General features: G+C 30.0%; 2 protein-coding genes across 6 annotated transcripts in view; both read right to left on the reverse strand.

The window, feature by feature from the left end:
• Positions 1-18,375, reverse strand: part of LOC127729595 (uncharacterized) — a 64,063-nt gene that overhangs the window by 27,294 nt on the left and 18,394 nt on the right. For 3 of the 5 annotated variants that reach the window (XM_052237414.1, XM_052237419.1, XM_052237417.1), the window contains 6 exons: positions 11,142-11,247; positions 9,806-9,853; positions 6,675-6,795; positions 6,081-6,211; positions 3,096-3,163; positions 433-640 (listed from right to left, as the gene is read on the reverse strand). In XM_052237414.1, the coding sequence (XP_052093374.1) occupies positions 433-640; positions 3,096-3,163; positions 6,081-6,211; positions 6,675-6,795; positions 9,806-9,853; positions 11,142-11,247 (682 nt within the window). The remainder of the gene's footprint in view (positions 1-432; positions 641-3,095; positions 3,164-6,080; positions 6,212-6,674; positions 6,796-9,805; positions 9,854-11,141; positions 11,248-18,375) is intronic. The other 2 variants (XM_052237416.1, XM_052237418.1) reach the window with 1 other exon arrangement.
• Positions 11,937-14,778, reverse strand: LOC127729596 (uncharacterized). Its single transcript, XM_052237420.1, has 4 exons — positions 14,659-14,778; positions 14,164-14,321; positions 13,759-13,877; positions 11,937-13,266 (listed from the first exon to the last, which is right to left on the reverse strand). The coding sequence occupies exons 1-4, from the start codon at positions 14,678-14,680 to the stop codon at positions 12,753-12,755; spliced, it is 813 nt and encodes a 270-aa protein (XP_052093380.1). The 5' UTR covers positions 14,681-14,778; the 3' UTR covers positions 11,937-12,752.

Raw genomic sequence — 18,375 nt, forward strand, 5'->3', positions numbered from 1 at the left:
ATCAACAGAAAGGTGGTTCATCTTTCCATAGAAAGAAAGACCTATAGCTTTAAGAGCTTATTCAGAAATGTAGGCAGGCGATGATTAACTCTAAAGGGTTTCTATTGAAATACTCTAGATTCATTACTATTCGTTGGGTACCAATTTTTGTGGATTTCATGGTTATAGATGAACCATGAATTCAAAAGTTCAATGAAGAACAAGATTTTGATAAAATTATCCGCAGACTTTGGCAAAACCACAAAATCAAATATCACTTATGAGTCTTTTGAAGACAAAAAGGCATCTGGAGTACAAAAATGTTTAATCCTGGTATCTATGATGAGTTAATTTATCCTCAAATATATATTTTTCCTCAATCCAAGAAAATTGGTACCAATGACAATAGATGAATCCACAGTAGATAGTATTTTTTTCTATCCACATTCTTACTCTGGTGTTTCTCCTTCTAGCTCTGTTGATTCCTCTTTTATAATATGGTCTCGGTTTTCATCCACACTCGATGCACGAGATGTACGATGAATGGATTCTTCAGTACGGGGCCTATCATACAGGTATTCGTGAACATTTGGTATACGTTCTAAGATCTCCCTCCTTCTAGCTAAAGTTTTGTTAGCAGGTGGCAGTGATGTTCTGTTTTCTAAAAGTAGAAAAAAATAATGACAAATATGATTTGTTTAAACACAATATACTTCTATATTTCTCTCTGACTTGTGTCAATGATTTTCCATTAATGATTTTAAAGCTAGTACGTAAGAACCATTTGTTGAATGTTTTTTAAAATGATATGTAAAAGTTTATAAAACTAACCCTTTAAATACAAAGAATAAAATACAAATAAAAACTCACAACTTTACAATTTATATATACATTTTGGTCAAATTAAATATCATGCATAAATCTAAATATCAATGGAAAGATCTCAAAATAATGCAACATTTCCTTAATGCAAGTTTTCAGGTATAAATCAAATCTGTGAAACATAATTCAAACTAACGTTAATTTCTGACAAATTGTCATAATTCTGGAGTCAAAACAAAAACTAATAAATAGTTACCGTAGTCACTGAATGGTTTGCCTAAATAAATGATGTCAAAATCAGTGCATTTGGTTGGTATTGGGATCTTTACTTTGTAAAAGTTTAAAACATTTAGGAAAGTGAATTTTACCTATCACTGATGTGGATTTAAAGGAATTTCCAACATTTATTATGCCTTCTAGGAATATCAAGTGTAAAGGGTGTGTATCTCTGGTAATTATAATCATTATAATATATATTTACATATCATTCATGTATGTGATTTATAAACCATATGTGTAGATACAACACATATGCCCCTCAAATGAAGTAATATGTGGATAAGGTCTATATATAACATGTATAACCTTAATTTGAATAAAACTACCAAAGAGTTTTTCCTATAATTTATTGTAAAATGAAAAAAAAAATTTAAAAGCGGGTAAGATTAAAATTCAAAGTACCAAAAAAAAAGTATTGTCAAACAGGAAGTTACTGCAATCAACCTTATAATGTTTAGATCAAAACAAGAATGTGTCCATAGTACACGGATGCCCCACTCGCACTATCATTTTCTATGTTCAGTGGACCGTGAAATTGGGGTCAAAACTCTAATTTGGCATTAAAATTAGAAAGATCATATCATAGGGAACATGTGTACTAAGTTTCAAGTTGATTGGACTTCAACTTCATCAAAAACTATCCGACCAAAAAACTTTAGCCTGAAGCGATACAGACGGACGAAGGGACGGACAAACGAACAAACGGACGCACAGACCAAAAGAAATAATGCCCCTCTACTATCGTAGGTAGGGCATAAAATATTGTTAAAACAGAAGCTGTGTTATACATAAAGAAAATGGACAGACAAAAAAATGGAATGATAAAGCAACAATGGTATGCCATTATATATATATGCAATGTCAGCTATATTTCATGTATTCACAAATAATTATAAAGATCAAGATTATAAACAGTGCATCATGTCAAATATATTTAGATCAAGATCAAGACTGTTTTAAGATTTCTTCTCCCTCTTCCTACAAAACTCATAGACAAAGGCAGTAAAAATGGGGAATCAGCTGTGCTAGTTTTTACCATGAGTTGATTTACAACCTAAAGAAAAGTTTTTAATTTTCCATAAGGATTTCAGTTTAAATACATTTAAAAGAATACACATTCAAACCACATGTATGATTATGTCTTTACATTGTACAAATTAAATGTCAAAACCATGCAATTTCAGCATATATTTTTTTAAAAGAATTTTTGGCTTTTTATTAAGGTCCCTTTTGGTTAATGGGCTCTAGTTTTTAATTGTCTAAACATTCCTGGCTTTTAATATTTGAGGCTTGAGCATTCCTGATAATGGTTATTCCAGAAAAGTGCTTCTGACACACCAATCTTATAAAGCGTCATTTTCATTTTGAAACACTTATTCCATGAAATTACTTTAAATTCAGAAATCATTGTGTGCATTAATTATTGCGATTTCAGGAAAATCTGCATACAGATATATGTATCAAATATCAGGATGCGGGTTCTTAGAATTGCGATATTCAACCTGTCAAATTATTCACATTAATACAAAAGTCACATTAATTTCTGAATTTACAGTATAAAAATGCAGAGATGAAACATCTGCATCTTAAAATCTCTTATTCCAATCGATTTCAGAGAAAGGAGCAAATGACCCATAAGTATGTTGATTACAAATAAATCTTAAAGTAGTACCTTAATTATCTTAAATCTGGATTAGTGATTGTAAATCTCAAAATAAGTTTTGTAATTATTTCATTTCACTGTCATTCATTTTTACCGCCGATTCATTATTATTCGTGGGATAACAATTTTCGTGGATTTCATGGTTACAGGTGAACCATGAATCTAAATGTTCAACAAAATACGAAAATTTAAATAGGCTTGTATGCAGAATGTTGTAAAACCACGAAATCGAATGTCAACGAAAATAAAACCATCTTTATTCCAGGAAAATTGGTATAATGTACAGACAAAAAATAATGAAACCACGGTATTTCTCTCACAGAGTCAATCAATGATTCTGCTCACTACTCACCAGAAACGATACCTCTACATTTCTCTATTGATGGTCCCTTAACATTCACTGGCTTCAGTGGTTTTAATCTACAAAATCAAAAAGAGAATGTCAATTAAAAATCAAAGTACTGAAGTATTGAACATCAGATGACCGCAAATTCTTGTGGATGGTCAAAAGCACTTGTCTCTGAAAAAAATCACATCTCTATATACCTGAAAGTGAGGTTAATGTACAGATATAAAAAAAATTCTGAGACAAGTTCGTGCGTGGATAATAAATAAATGACAGGGAATTCAACCTCACCGTAATAACTATTATATTGTAGTGATACAAATCAGTATACTCTGGTTTGTTGTTATATATTATATTAATATTTGTATATTACAGTTACATGTATATATAATTTTCATCCATTTGTATATCATTCTATTCTACTATATTAATAATAGTGCAGTGCAAGTGCATGGTGGACACTCTTCTGTAAAAATTCGATTTTCCTAATAGATTGGATTTGAGTAGGCATTCATATTTTCCCGCAAAACTTTCAATCTCCCATGCAGAGTTATCGGTCTTTGAGAGAGAGCAAGGACTGGTAACTCTGCATGGGAGATTGCAAACATTATTGAGATATTCTTCCGCATGCGTTAACACAATTTTTTCTGTACATGTGCATAGATATTAATGATTTTTTACTTATATATATATAACAAAACATTTTCATATTATTAATTTAAGTTCTAAAAAATATTTTATGAGTATTCATTGAAGAAATGAATTTATAACAAGCGATAAGGAATGTTATTTTGCACTCGATAATGTCTGTGTATTTATAAATCATAGATCGGTTACCAGTCAAACATGAAAGTTACGTAATGGAAATCTCTCTGGCAACAATACATCGGAATGCCCTCACAGTCATCGCTATGTAAAAATGAAACATTTAACAAGGTTAATTAACACAAATCACTCGCAAAAATTAGTTGGTTTATACTATCCATTAAACATGTAAGGTACACTAGAGATCACTGGTTTGGAAAGAAAACTTATAAGACCATAACAAACAAAAGGACATCCAAACCCTCTAAGGTAGAGGGAGCTATAACCAGTTATTTAATTTGTGTACTAGATAATCAAGGACAAAAATATATCATTTAAATCATGCCAGCACCAAAACACTGACTACTGGACATTTGTTTCCTTGAAAGTAAAAATCGACATTTTAGGCGGGAAAATCATGTATAAAAATTTGCAGAAAGTTTTGCGCTATTTATGTTATCGAGTTTTATGATTTGCTAAAATTGAAAAGTAGTAATACAGCATAAAAATTTGTAACTTCTACAATTAGTGCAGAAAATTTCCTAAATAAATAGCTGTACCAGATGCGCAAGATAGGCCCTTTGAATGCATATAGAAATTGAAACAAAATCACATGGAATATTGTAAAAAGTATTTTTGTAGAAGTCCTTAAATTTGAAGTCTATAAAATGGCACTGCAGAAAAACTTGCAGGAAGATAACCTAAGGCGTTTAACACTTTCCTGTAATTTGACAGTTAGTCTCAAAACTCTTAGATCAGCAAATCCATAGATTTGCATAATAGCAAGGGAACATTCTTTTGCCTATCTCAATTTAAGTGTGAAGTTTGAAGTAAATTGATCCTTGCATATTCAAGCTAAGAATAATTTACTTAAATCTGACATTTAAAGTCCCATAACTAGGGAATGACAAATTAGAAAATTTTCAGATTTGAAAGTAGCTTGCTTTTTATTGATCCCACATAAAGTGTTATGTAAATCTATCCCAGCATACTCAAATCAGTGCAAGACACTTGAAAAATTAACATAAATCTGATGGTTTAAAATCAAATAACTCTGGAATAACTGACTAGGACATTTTCAATGAAAAAGGGAGCTTACTTTCACTGAATAATAATGTAAAGTTATAAGTACATCAACCCCAGCATGCTCTAGATTGAATGTGATATATATGTGAAATATTACCTTAAATCTGACAGTGATGGTGGTTCAAGTTTGGAACAACAAACACAGAAAGTTTTCAACATTGAAAGGGAACTTTCTTTCAACAAATCAAATAAATATGAAATTCATTGAAGCATTCTCTCTCTATATTGTACAGCATGTGGATGCTGAAGGAATGAACAGAGACTGATAATTCTCTAATACATCTTGTCTATGACAGGTATGTAAAAACCAATTTCCAGAGAAAATGTTGAAATACAGTAGCATATATATATATGTATCAATGGTGGCATACTATATGGTGAATGTGCATGCAACTATTCTACATATAAGTAAGAAGTGAGATTCATCATCTTGGCCCAGATCACCTGTACAGTTTCATACTTCTAAATATAAAGAAATGTAATCTCTCAAAATATAAATAGAAATAATTGCTTGCATGCAACCTTATTCCCTGTATGCATATGTGGAGGCAATCATGCTTTATTTGTATTAAATGTGATAATTGTCTTACATGTAATTATCTCTACAAATCAAGTAAACAAATAAAAACAATTTCCTACAATAATTAAAAAAATAAACTTATAATATTAAGCCAGAAAAGTTATCTGCTTCCGGTAACTTCATGTAACAAAATTGAGCAAAATGAATTTGTTCATTGATTAAATGCTAAAGGTAGGAGTTCTGGTAAACAGTGTAATTTACGGAAAAGAACTTGCTTAAAACACTGTATTTTCCGTATAGTGACAATGAAAAAAAAAATGTAATCATAACATACCGACCCTAAAAACACATGTATTTGTAATCACAACATACCGACCCTAAAAACACATGTATTTATAATTGTCTGGTTACTTTCTTTAAAGCATTTGCCAAGAAAAACTTCTAAATACATTAAAATGTACTCAAAATATATAAAATTATAAAAAAAAAAAGGAAAATATATAATAAAAAGTGAAATATTCATAAATAATAAATTACTACTGTACAATACTTCACACTTTGCATCAATATGTGATACTTACTTTCCCTTTAGGAGCCTCCCATGAAGTTTGGCCTTTTGTTCCACTGGTTCTCTGGATAACATTTTACCTACTTGGAAGGTAGCAAATGCTGTCATGTCTTTCAGATCTTGTGCTGGAGAGGAAGGTCTATCCTAAAATATGTATACCAGTACAAAATTGTATGTATGTATGTACTATTCAAATATCGTAATTTTAATTCCAAATTCTTCCCAATTGAGATTTAAAAAAATGTTTTATGGATGAAGTGGATTTCAAATATACCTCAATTCCTAATAACATATAACTATATATCAAGTTAATTACAAGTTGGGTTATATTTGCCATTTGGGCTAAATATTGAGGCAGTTTAATCTTCACTGTGATCCTTATTCATGGTTCAGGGCTTTGAACAATGCATTTAAATGAAAAGTAAAATGTCCTTGGAGGGTAAATAATATTCCATGGTAAATTTTCTACTGCAACAAATGGCAAAACTTAAGACAAACACATGATAATTTCCCTGATATATAATATATTCTTTATATACAATTTCTCTTTATCTAGTTATAATTCAAAATTTTAGAGAACTCAAGCTAAACATTTTTTTGTCATTACCTGAGATGTCTCCGCCTTCTGCATAGAATGTTTAAAGGGTGACTTGATGTGAACATTTGGTTTGGGTTTCTGTCGGCTTGTAGGCGATACAAAGATTGAAGATGCTGGTGTATTCCTGCCACTGCAAAACATTAAAAGAAATTGATGATAATTTCACCTTTAATTAACATAATTAACTTTAACATTTCTAAAAGAGAATTTCACAAATTGTTTTTGTGAACTGAATTTTCTAACATTAGTTTGAGTGTTTCGTAAAATGGGTCAAAATCACATGCAGTCATTCACAATTTTTAAAAGAATCTTCTCGCAAACATAGCATTGAAAAAACATAATATTTTGGTTAGCCTTATAAATTAAATTTTTTTATAAACATTGATGCTAAATAAAGTTAAATGGGCCTTCATTCCTGGTAAATCAAACAGGTTGTTTATATACAGATGCCTGCATGTTCTTAAACATCTCTACAACATATCAGCCATATTTCAAAGATAAGAATGTTTGAAAATAATAATAATTAATGTCAAATGCAATCAAGAGTAACATTCATCAGATGCATTCATGCAAGATCTGAAATGTAGAGTGAAGTGACCTAATTCAGACATGCATATTACTTGTGCTAGCAAGTTTAGTTTTTTTTCTTCTGAAAAGCAGAGTAACCAATAGCAACTGACCTAAATAAGTGTTTCATCAGTCTGGATATTCTTTAACATCAGTTAATTTTAACAATTTACTTTCAAAGTATTATGACAAAACCAAATCTATAAATCTGGACATGGAGGGGCTACATAAAAACCCATAATGAATTCTGGGTAATAATAGAGAGGAAACCATGGAATGTTTAGGGACATAAAAATAATCAAAGCTTTATTTTCTTTTTCCAGTAGAAACTATACTATAAACAAAACAGTTGACTCAGAGATTGCTTTGCAGAAAAATAAAGATCCATGATTGAGATAAACTACCATATATTGCATGTACAATGTAAATGACATTGGACATCTCTTTTTTAGGAATTCAAAGGTTCACATGGTCGTATATCTTTTTGTTAAACAATATTGCTGCTACAAATTTATGAGCAAGACTAAACAATAAGCCTAACAATATCCATGTGATCAGAAACATGGATTCAAATTGTAATATACAAATAGCAATAGACTGTTGCACAAAGTTTAAAAAATTGCCTATTAAAAAAATGACAGTATATGTACCTCAAGAGAACATACATCTATTGGAAAATAAGTAAATAATTTCTTGGAATTTCTGCTTGATTGTACCTGATCCAAGAATATTAAAGAAAAACTTGATCTTCAAATGCAGAAGATTTGACACAATGTTTTATGTATCTCACTTGGATTTACCTTGACCTTAAAATACCTACAAGAAATGTATTTGACACAATGTTTTATGTATTTCACTTGGATTTACCTTGACCTTAAAATACCTACAAAAAATGGATTTGACACAATGTTTTATGTATCTCACTTGGATTTACCTAAATACCTTAAAATACCTACAAAAAATGGATTTGACACAATGTTTTATGTATTTCACTTGGATTTACCTTTACTTTAAAATACCTACAAGAAATATTCACATTCTAATGCGGTCTAGCCACTGCTAACATAATTTATTGTCTATAGCTGCTACACTAAGATCTACTAACCAATATACAACATTCAAAGACTTACAGCTAGAAATGAATGAAAGACTGAAAGAATGTATATATATTTACTGATAGTTTCATCAGAAAGTATTTTTGAGAACTTTAAGCAAAAAAACTATATAACTGGGATGGGAACTCTAACATACATACCCCTTTACAAGTTTTTTGTTTACCCTATGGTATATAAAATACTTATATTATAATATATACTGAAGTCTTTTTCTCCCATAGATAGGTTTTGAATGACATAATTTGAGTTTGAGCTATTTCCTTTGGAAGTCATTTTCGAGGGATAAACCATCGATTTATTTATCTTACTAACCAAATTGAAACATGCAATTCACACAATTTTGATAAGAGATTCTTACTAGATCATAGTGATGAATTAAGCAAGGATACAAGAAATAAAAATTGTTCAGAGGAAACCTTTTCTAAAGTCTAGCGATCAGTACAACATTTCTGCACTTAGATCTCCAGCAAGGTGAAAAAAGGGAAGTAACTCTTGCTCAAAGTGTGCCAATTGAAACCTGTCTATTCACATTTTGCCTATTCTTTTAATTGTGACAATTCATTAGTGCTATCTGTATAACTTACCTGCAAATTTCTGCTGACAAAATTTAATAAAAATTATAGAATTTATGTCTAATAAAAACATCTTGTTTGGGATCAATTTTACAAGTGAATTCATAAACCATGCAAACTTCAATTGGTGTGAGGGGTGCAGAATGTTGTTAGATGTGCATCGAAACATTTCTTTAATCAACAATTCATATTAAATGATTTTTTTCTTTGCTTTCGTTTTTCATGTTCATGAAGTGATTTTGTGTCATGAATTTATGCACCATTCCCCATCTTTTCCAATATACTAATTCCATCTAAAACCTAAATTGTCACGGTAAATTTTAGTAAATGAATAAATATGAAATAAGATTAATTTGAAGTCTGTGATGTCTAGAAACACAATCACACACAAGAGCTCTACTGAAACTTTAACAAACATAAAAAAATTGTTGATTTTGTATCTTGGAAATTACATTTTACAGGAGTAATATATAACATGTTGATTTCTTTGAATTTAATTCTAAAATAACTTGAAGTTTTCTTCGTTTATTTACTCATAAATGCTTTTAAATATTGTTTAAATAGATAAGATTATATTACATTTTCAATCACAGTTCTTTAGAAGGCATTTTTTTACCTCAAATGTTTTTAATCTTGGGCAGCATTATAAATGAACAATTGTATTGGTCGTAGGTACCATGACGAACACTTAATTATTTTTGTTGAATTGTATCAGTGATGGGAGTAAAAAAAACTGGTTGTGTTCTTGATAACATTATTTCACATTGGGAGGAAGTGGTTTTTAACAATTCATGCCAGGTTTACACTTTGACCTAGATAACATTATTTCACATTGGAAGGAAGTGCATTTTAACGAACTCATGCCAGGTTCACACATTGACCTTACCGTCGACGAAGTTTACCAGGAGCACTAGCTGTCTGTCTCAAATTATCTCTATACATCAAATAAACACATGCTAATTACAAATATTTTAATTTTAATATTCTATTCTTGTTTCGAAATTACAATAGGGAACACATATTACATATTAAATGTCTTATAAAAATGGTTTAATTACTACAATAATTAAATATTTTAATACAGAAAAGATTCATATAAAAGTAACCATTAAAGTTGAATTAAAATTCATTACATCTAGCCAATCTCCCTCCGGTTAAGCAAGTTTACTACAGAGAAGTATTTATACATAGTAATACAATTTCCCATAAAAGAACAAAACCTTCCTACAATGTATAAACCCATAATGTGTAAATGATATTCCGTTTGCCATATTAAACAATGTATTGATTACCAAATGTGCAGCTTAAATGGCTGAAGAGCTTCTCGACTTGGTTTAATTCTGCAAATTTAAATTCTAATTTGTACGTAGCCTATATAGAAGCATTCATTTTCTTTTCTTCTTCTTGTGTTTATTGGACAGGTGATGATCCCTTCTTATTTTTACATTTACACAAATGTTATCTTTGATTTTACACATTTCATGATTATATATTTATATTTAACATAAAATTACATTGTATGCATACAAAATTTGAGTGCTGCATTTATAATATACTTGCATTTACAAAAACAAAATTTGGCTGGACGATATGCATCTGGATTTTTCTAAATTGAATGTATGAAGAGTTGAATGAATAAAATATAATAATTCAAGAATGAATAAAAACACCTAAGAAATATATTTTTCATACATGTTATTCTTATGATTTTCTCAATATTGTATAGCTTTCATTAACTAACTTATTTATTTTTTTTTTTTAAAAACAAATATCGGGATTGCTTAGCAACATCCTTTCAATCATAGCTTAGAAAATGCCCATCAAATTGTATCAAGTATTAGCAAAATTGAGACTTTCGGCTAACAATTTTGGTACATCGACTGTATTAAATTGATAATTGGCTAACTTAATTTTATCATACAATTATTCATATAACAGTTTGTGTAAAATGTTTATGAAATGACAAACATGCTTACAAGCTGCCAGTAACCTCAATTTGCCAATCATTATCTACAACTTTTGAAGCCAGCAAAAACTGAAGAACAAATGGTATTATCCTAATTTATCGTTAGATTAAAAAATGTATTGTAGTTAAAAACTTTAACTCAGTATACATAATTACGGCTAAATGACTTTTGATAGTTTCAGAAAGAAAAAACATTAATAAAAGTACAAATCACAAAACAACAATAAAGTGAGAAAATGATCTAATTTGAGTTTACCTGTTGATATAAGGTGAAGGTGATGCGCCATCAGGGACGTATAACCTGCCTGATACTGTGGGTGCTCTTCCCCTTCTTACTGATGATGGTCTTTGTGGAAGACGTGCTATAAAAATAAACCATGAATTCAAAGTTCCATTAGTGCCTAAAAGATGTTTTGGATAAACATTTCATTATATACTGAGTAAAAATAAAAGTTTACAAAAATATATTTTAAGAAAAAAATCTTTTATTTAAAAATTTTTCGAAGTTGGGGAAATAACTTGCATAATAAAATTTTAGTAATAATTTCACAATATGGCTTATTTTCTTTGTAAAGATAATTCATCTATTGTTATATTTAGGAGTAAAGTTTATTTTTGAACTATCAAATTTAATGTATTTAATTGTTGCTAAATTTTTTTTACTCAGTTTATTTTTCTACCTTTATGTAACAAGCAAACTTACTGCCTGAGAAAAACAAACTTTTCACAAAACTTTAAGATGCAACATGACACCACAGTATGCTATCATCTTTCTTAAGCACATTGAGAAAAGTTTTCTAAAGCTACTCAAATATTCATGATTTGGCCCCACTAACTGTGAGGCACTGACCTGTCATGTCTGACCTCAACGCATACCACTTGCTCTATTCATACAAATGCATTTTTGGAAAAAGCATAACTGCTGTACCATTATAGCAAAGTTATGAAATATTAAAGAGGGGACATAATAGAAATTTCTACACACAATTATCTGAAAATATATGGACCACAGATGGTATATCTGATCTAGATAATCTAAAGACTTCCCTACTGAAAATTTAATTGGGATTCCATTGAGATTTCAGAGGAATTCAGTGGAATTCCACTGGTGCCATTGGAATTCCACTGGCATTCATTGGAATCATGAATTACAATGGAATTCCACTGTAAAAAAATATGCATCTTCTGGAATCTCAACAGAATTCCAATGAAATTCCGTTTCAATGAAATTCCAATGGAAGAACAAATAAATAATTCTGCATGATCAATTTTATTTTTCCAGTGGAATTTTCCACAAAAAAATTGCAACTAAAAAAAATCATTCTGATTATAAATTCAATTATTCCTGGTAGTAACAAACTGATATCATACTGAATCAAGTCGTGCAAGAAGACCTATTCTTACTATCATTCTGTTAAAAAAATTACCCATTCAGGGCACTTTGTGTAAGAATTAATTATAACATAAATAAATTAAATTGTTAACTTTAATTTCTCTATATGTATATGGATTTGAACAAAAAGCAATAATATGACTTAATTTAATATACATTGTAAGCTTGTTAAAGGGTGGCAAATAAGTTAGCTATATGGGATTAAAAATAGTGTTATGTAGATTTATCTTAAGTATCATTCTGAGCAAACAAGAAAAATGGCAATTCAAGTTTATATACTGATTATAAATTATTAATTAAAAAATTGTAAAAACAGCAGGGTGTTATGTTCTTTCCATAAAACACTTATGAATGAGGAAAATAACACTTAAGTGTGTAAACTTTCTACTTGATCAGAAATTATAGAAAAAAAGATACAAAAGGTATATATGTTTCATAAAAGGTTCCATACATGTCTTACAAAATGTCACTTTCCTAATTATGCTCTAGTGTATTTGGAGGACAACTAATAAAAGATAACTGATCATTAATATCAATTAGAATACATTTCTTCTTCATACAAACAGCTGGAATAATTCTAATGTCTCCATATTGTTCAATTCTCTCTAAATGCTTGCAAAAACAAACATCTAACTGATCCTTTAAAATTTCATTTTTGATGTCTCTCTTTATCTGTACATCCAGACTAAACTTCACCGTTATTATTTCCTTTACAATAGCATAAAGTTCCCCAGCTTCCAAAAATGATAAAATGATTCCTTTTCCCTCTTCATTTCCATAAACATAGACTGCAATATAATCACTTCTAGTTTTGGCATTTTGGTAATCTTTTGAATAATATGTGTTTCCATCTAATGATAGTCTCCAAAAGAGTTTTGGAGACTGTTCCTGCATGTGTTCTGCTAACAACGCATAGTATCTGTGGTTGTTTTTCAGTTGAACCTTCCTCCCTAAAGCAGTGCAACCTTTTGGCAGTGTTTTTTCTTCTCTGAAATATAAACAAAAAGATGCTAGCCTTTCAAGTTATACATTAAAAGTAAGGTAATATATAATACAGAATACAAATCCCCAATATAAATCTCATTTATAAAAACCAATCTTATTTAAATTAGATCTTTCACTTTGCTGATTTAAAATCGCATGCACAGAGTTCTATTTTCAGATGTAAACTATAATTCAACAAATCATTTTAAATGACTATGATGGCCCTTTGATTTCAAATTGTCCTTAAGAAAATTTCATTTTTGAATTTAGTGGTTTTTCAAATTTTTTGTTTTTAATTGTTTTACATTAGTTATTTCATGCCCTATTATAGCTGACTATGTGGTATGGTCATTGTTGAAGGCCGAATGGTGACCTATAGTAGTGAATTTCGGTGTCATTTTGTCTCTTGAGGAGACTTGTCTCATAAGAATTCACACATCTTCTTTCTTTTACTATCTGAAACACATATCATAATAGTCTGGTAAGCTTTACTTACTGAACAATTTTTGAACCAAGTTTGGCAAATAACTGTTTTGTCTTCACATCATCAACATGTTCTTGAAAATTTTTCACTATGCCTGACAAAGCCTTCGACATACTGACAGCAAAACTAACCTGGAATACAATCATTGACATGCAGTTTAAATTGTTTGTATATGAAAGAACTAATTTTCACTTTTCCAATTACATGTGCTCTTATATATATACTCCTGAGTATTTTTCTATCCTACTAAAAATAATGTGACCATTTCATATGATATAAAACAGACTATTTTGAGTCCAATATATTTTGATCCAGCATGGCCATCACAATTTTTGACATTTGAGATACCGTTTCCATACTCTACATTTTACTTTGATGAATAATAATAATCATGTTTCAATCCCATATTACATGTACCTGTTTATTTATGTGGGAGGTTCCGTGCACCATCTGTTTGATAAAAGAGTTCATAGATTCAAATCCAAAGCAGGAGTATCCAAAAAGTGGTCCATACATTCTAACAAAGTATGCTAGATGTCTTATCAAGTGAACATTCATTGTTTGTGACACATCACCTAAAAACCATAAAAATAAATCTTCATGTGATCAGCTTAGTTATAAAAAAATTAAAATGGAGAATGTGTCTATGGGACACAGATGATATGCAACAATCCATGAGATAAGTGATACTATGAATAAGTCCTACTTGTTTTTGAGTTTCAGTTATCCATGCTATTGAGTGTTAATAGGCACCATTTAACAGAACAGTAGAAAGATTTATATTCACTGTGTTTAAATTCTTAATTTGAATAAATAGTTAATAATCATAGAACGTACACATATATGTGAATAACCATAGAACATACAAATATATGAATAACCATAGAATGTACAAATGTGTGCAATAATTACCATATATCTTTGGATATACCATACAAAATTTATTCAACAGACTTTCAGCAATGACAACATCCTCAACAGACAAATCATCTCTTATTAAGGTAGTTACCCCTGTTACAAACAAGAGGTAGTGCACATACACTTCTGATTTCAGCACTTTATACAGAAGTGGAACAGAAAAATGTATTAACCATTCTCTGCATTCAGAAGCTGGAATAATAAAAAAACCCTTATTATAACACTTTAAACACAAACACATGTTAAGTACAATCCTGAAGAGTTACAAAGGAACATTTATATGGTGAGCTTAATGATGAACATGGAAAATCAAAGGCTCAGGCATATGATGTACTTGTTTAAAACAGTCTTTGTATATGTATGTGCCAGTCAGGAGCCTGCAATTTAGTGATTGTTGTTTGTTGCTGTATAAATCATGGGGCTTTTAAAGATTGCTATGAGTCATGTGTTTTGCCTATTGTTGAAGGCTGTAATAAATGGTAAAGGCAAATAAGTCTATATACCTTTCCAGTGTGCATGATCTGCAATTGTCCTCTGTCTTCTAGACACAAAGTCGGGAATTGGTATCTTTAAAAATCTTTTGTCAAGTAAGGCAATCTGAAAAATCAATTTTATCAGATCAAAACAACAATTCTCTAATACATCATTGTGTGGTTCTTTTGATATATTTTTTTTATGGGTCAGAATTCAATCATGACATTAAATTTTCCTACTTTTTTTACTTTAACCATGGTAACATGAACAAAAAATTATATGAATATATATAAAAAATAAAGGCCAACAATAGGATGATAGGTCTGCAACACAGTGAGAAAATGTAAATGAACTAAAACAAAAAATCATACAAGACTAAGGCCCTCTATACATATGTTAAGAGTATAGAAACATGATAAATACCTGGTTTCCGATATAAAAACTTTTGTCTTTGTTTTTTGCATCAAACCATAATTTCATTAGAGCTTTGGTAACACCAAGCAACACAGAATGCATCCAGTCAATTGCTAATGCTTTTGGCAGATCCAGATATTTCAACATCATAAGTGAAGACGCACCTTTTATACCATTTACCTAAAAATTAAACAAGTTTCACTAGAGGAAAATCCTATATAACAGACTTATGAACATAATTATTCAAACTTAATAAGCTTTCTTATTTAATATTAAGTTTAATCAAACTAAGGCATTTATCATGTTATATCTATAAAAACTAGTAATTAATAAGTATTTCATCAAAAATTTAATTCTAGGGAAAGTTAAAAAATGAGTCAATTCCCTTGGAATAGAAATCTAGTAATTAATAAGTATTTCATCAAAAATTTAATTTTAGGGAAAGGGCTTTAACTGAACAAGGAGAAAAGTTAAAATCGTGAAAATCGAACTTGACCTGTAACTTGTCATGATAAAACACTACACCAAATATAAAATAAATATCTTCAAGCATGAAGAAAAAAAGTCTGGAAAACTGTTTTGCCGGACTGACGGATGGACAGACGGACGAACGGACAGACAAGACTGACAGAGTGCAAACCTAAAGTCCCCTTCGACTTCGTCGGTAGGGGACTAATCAGCAATGATCTTGCTCAACCAAAAAATGAAGAAATGTACAAAAAAAAAACAACATACAGCATTTACTTCTTCTACAGCTCTGCTTGCATCATTCACCATGGACTGATGTGTTCTAATAACTGAATCTTTATTAAAAGGGTAATATCTCAGCATAGGTTGACCAGGACGTGTTGTTCCTTCGTCGAGGCATACACTGCAACTTGATTTTCCATTGAACTGCTTCATATTTGAAACTATTGCTCTAGCTGGTAAATCCACGGAAACTATCAGCAACTTGGCTCTAACCAAAATAATTCCTTTTGCTGTATCTACTTGCATTCCTAAATAAAATTGTATTCAATAATAAAAAAAAATACAAGCATACATGGTAGTCAAAACTCTGAAAATTGTTTGTATTTGTACTGATATTGATTTTTTTAAACATTTAAACAGGACATATTTTATATATAATTTAATTGTTATTGCTATATATGTCTGTATGTACAGTTATGTGCTATGTACATGTTTACCACTGCCCCAGGTGCATTAGGCGCCCATAAATATGTTTCATGCTGCCAAATTCTTTACGGGTCTATGTCTGTACCAAGTTAGAAGCCTTTAATTTTGTGGTTGTTGATTCACGTCTGTCAAATTTTGGTTTTTTTTGTTACTTTATCATTTGTCATGATCAGTAATTTGCATTTCTTAATCAAATTAATCCAAATTTTATTATTTTCCTCAGACTTGGTTTTGCTTACAATATTTCTTGTTTTTTTTTTTGTTTACTCCCAAGTATCATGTACCGGTGTGCGACGTGATCTTTGACAGTTGTCATTTAATTTTAATATTCAAAGCATAATTTAAGATTCTTTGCAATATAGAGCTGGATCTACATTGTGGGCATTTGCTTTTATTTAAAAATATGTTGACAATCATGACAATATAAGTTTTGATCATTTGAATAAGTGCATGGATTGTAGCTTTCTGGTGTACCCTACCTCACATTATTTATAATGATAGTATTCTAAGTTAAGGCTTTATACATTTAGATTGGTACCTGTTTCACTGAGTTCATTCAAAGTAGTCATCATAGGCTGTAAATAGGTGACCATATTTGGTTTTTCTGTCTGACAATGCAGATAACATGGAATAAGGTATTTCCTGCTGTACCTGTAAAAATAGTGTGTGACATGTATTATGACTATATATGTATATAATATTGGCCAGTGGGTCTAATCCTTAATAATACAAACCAATATATATTGTTCTTAAAACGAAAAATTCACGTGACTATTTGAGATCATGTCTTCATACATGTATGTCTTCTGATGTCAAGTATCATGAGTATAGCTTAATTGACACATGTAAAAGATAGCAGTTACATTAATGTACAACTAAACATATTTTTACAACTAAAATTATGCATCTACATGTAAGGGACCGAAATAAAACTTATATACTTTTGCAAGCAGATGTAGTATATATAATAATAAATTGCTTAAATCATGTGAAGAAATATTGAATAAAACTATTGTTTATACAAAATTAATAATACCTAATTAGGTGCTTAAGTATCAAGAATCATTTATGTTACCTTAGTTTCACAGGAAGCTCGTTCACTGCAATGTACACTGGCCACAAACTTCCTTTTTTAGACGATGAAAATAAAGCTACACCATCAGTATTCATAGTTAATGTTAAATTGAGGCCTTCTTCTGTTGCTTGTGCCATTGTTTCTTTATATCTGCTTCCTTGCACTATATCTGTTAAACCAGGCTCTTTTGTTTTTTCCTTCTGTTTCTGGACCAGTTTTATGAAATTTTCCTCTGAAAATATGTAAACTAGGTTGTACATTGTTTTTAACACAGTGTAAGTAAACAATTGGCAATTAAATAACACCACAAACATTATTACAATTTGAAACAATCTAATAAATATTACTTTTTTTTGTGACTACAAGTCAGGAATACATGTATGACAGTTGTTGTCCATTTGTTTGATGTGTTTTATCATTTGATTTTGCCATTTGATTAAGGACTTTCCGTTTTGAATTTTCCTGGGAGTTCAGTATTTTTGTGATTTTACTTCTTTTTTTTTTACACAAAAGTAGAAAAAAGTAAAAAAAACAAATGTATTAATATATAACGTACAAATGTATGCAGTTAT

This window comes from Mytilus californianus, unplaced genomic scaffold (assembly GCF_021869535.1).
Source record: "Mytilus californianus isolate M0D057914Y unplaced genomic scaffold, xbMytCali1.0.p SCAF_2, whole genome shotgun sequence".
NCBI lineage: Eukaryota > Metazoa > Mollusca > Bivalvia > Mytilida > Mytilidae > Mytilus > Mytilus californianus.

Excerpts from the sequence above, each read along its gene's own strand:
- LOC127729596 (XM_052237420.1), bottom strand. The coding sequence starts at position 14,680 with ATGGTATATCCAAAGATATATG. Across the intron at positions 14,322-14,658 it reads GGTATATCCAAAGATATATG|GTGATGTGTCACAAACAATG; the intron begins GTAATTATTGCA and ends TATGGTTTTTAG. Across the intron at positions 13,878-14,163 it reads CCTCCCACATAAATAAACAG|GTTAGTTTTGCTGTCAGTAT; the intron begins GTACATGTAATA and ends ATTGTATTCCAG.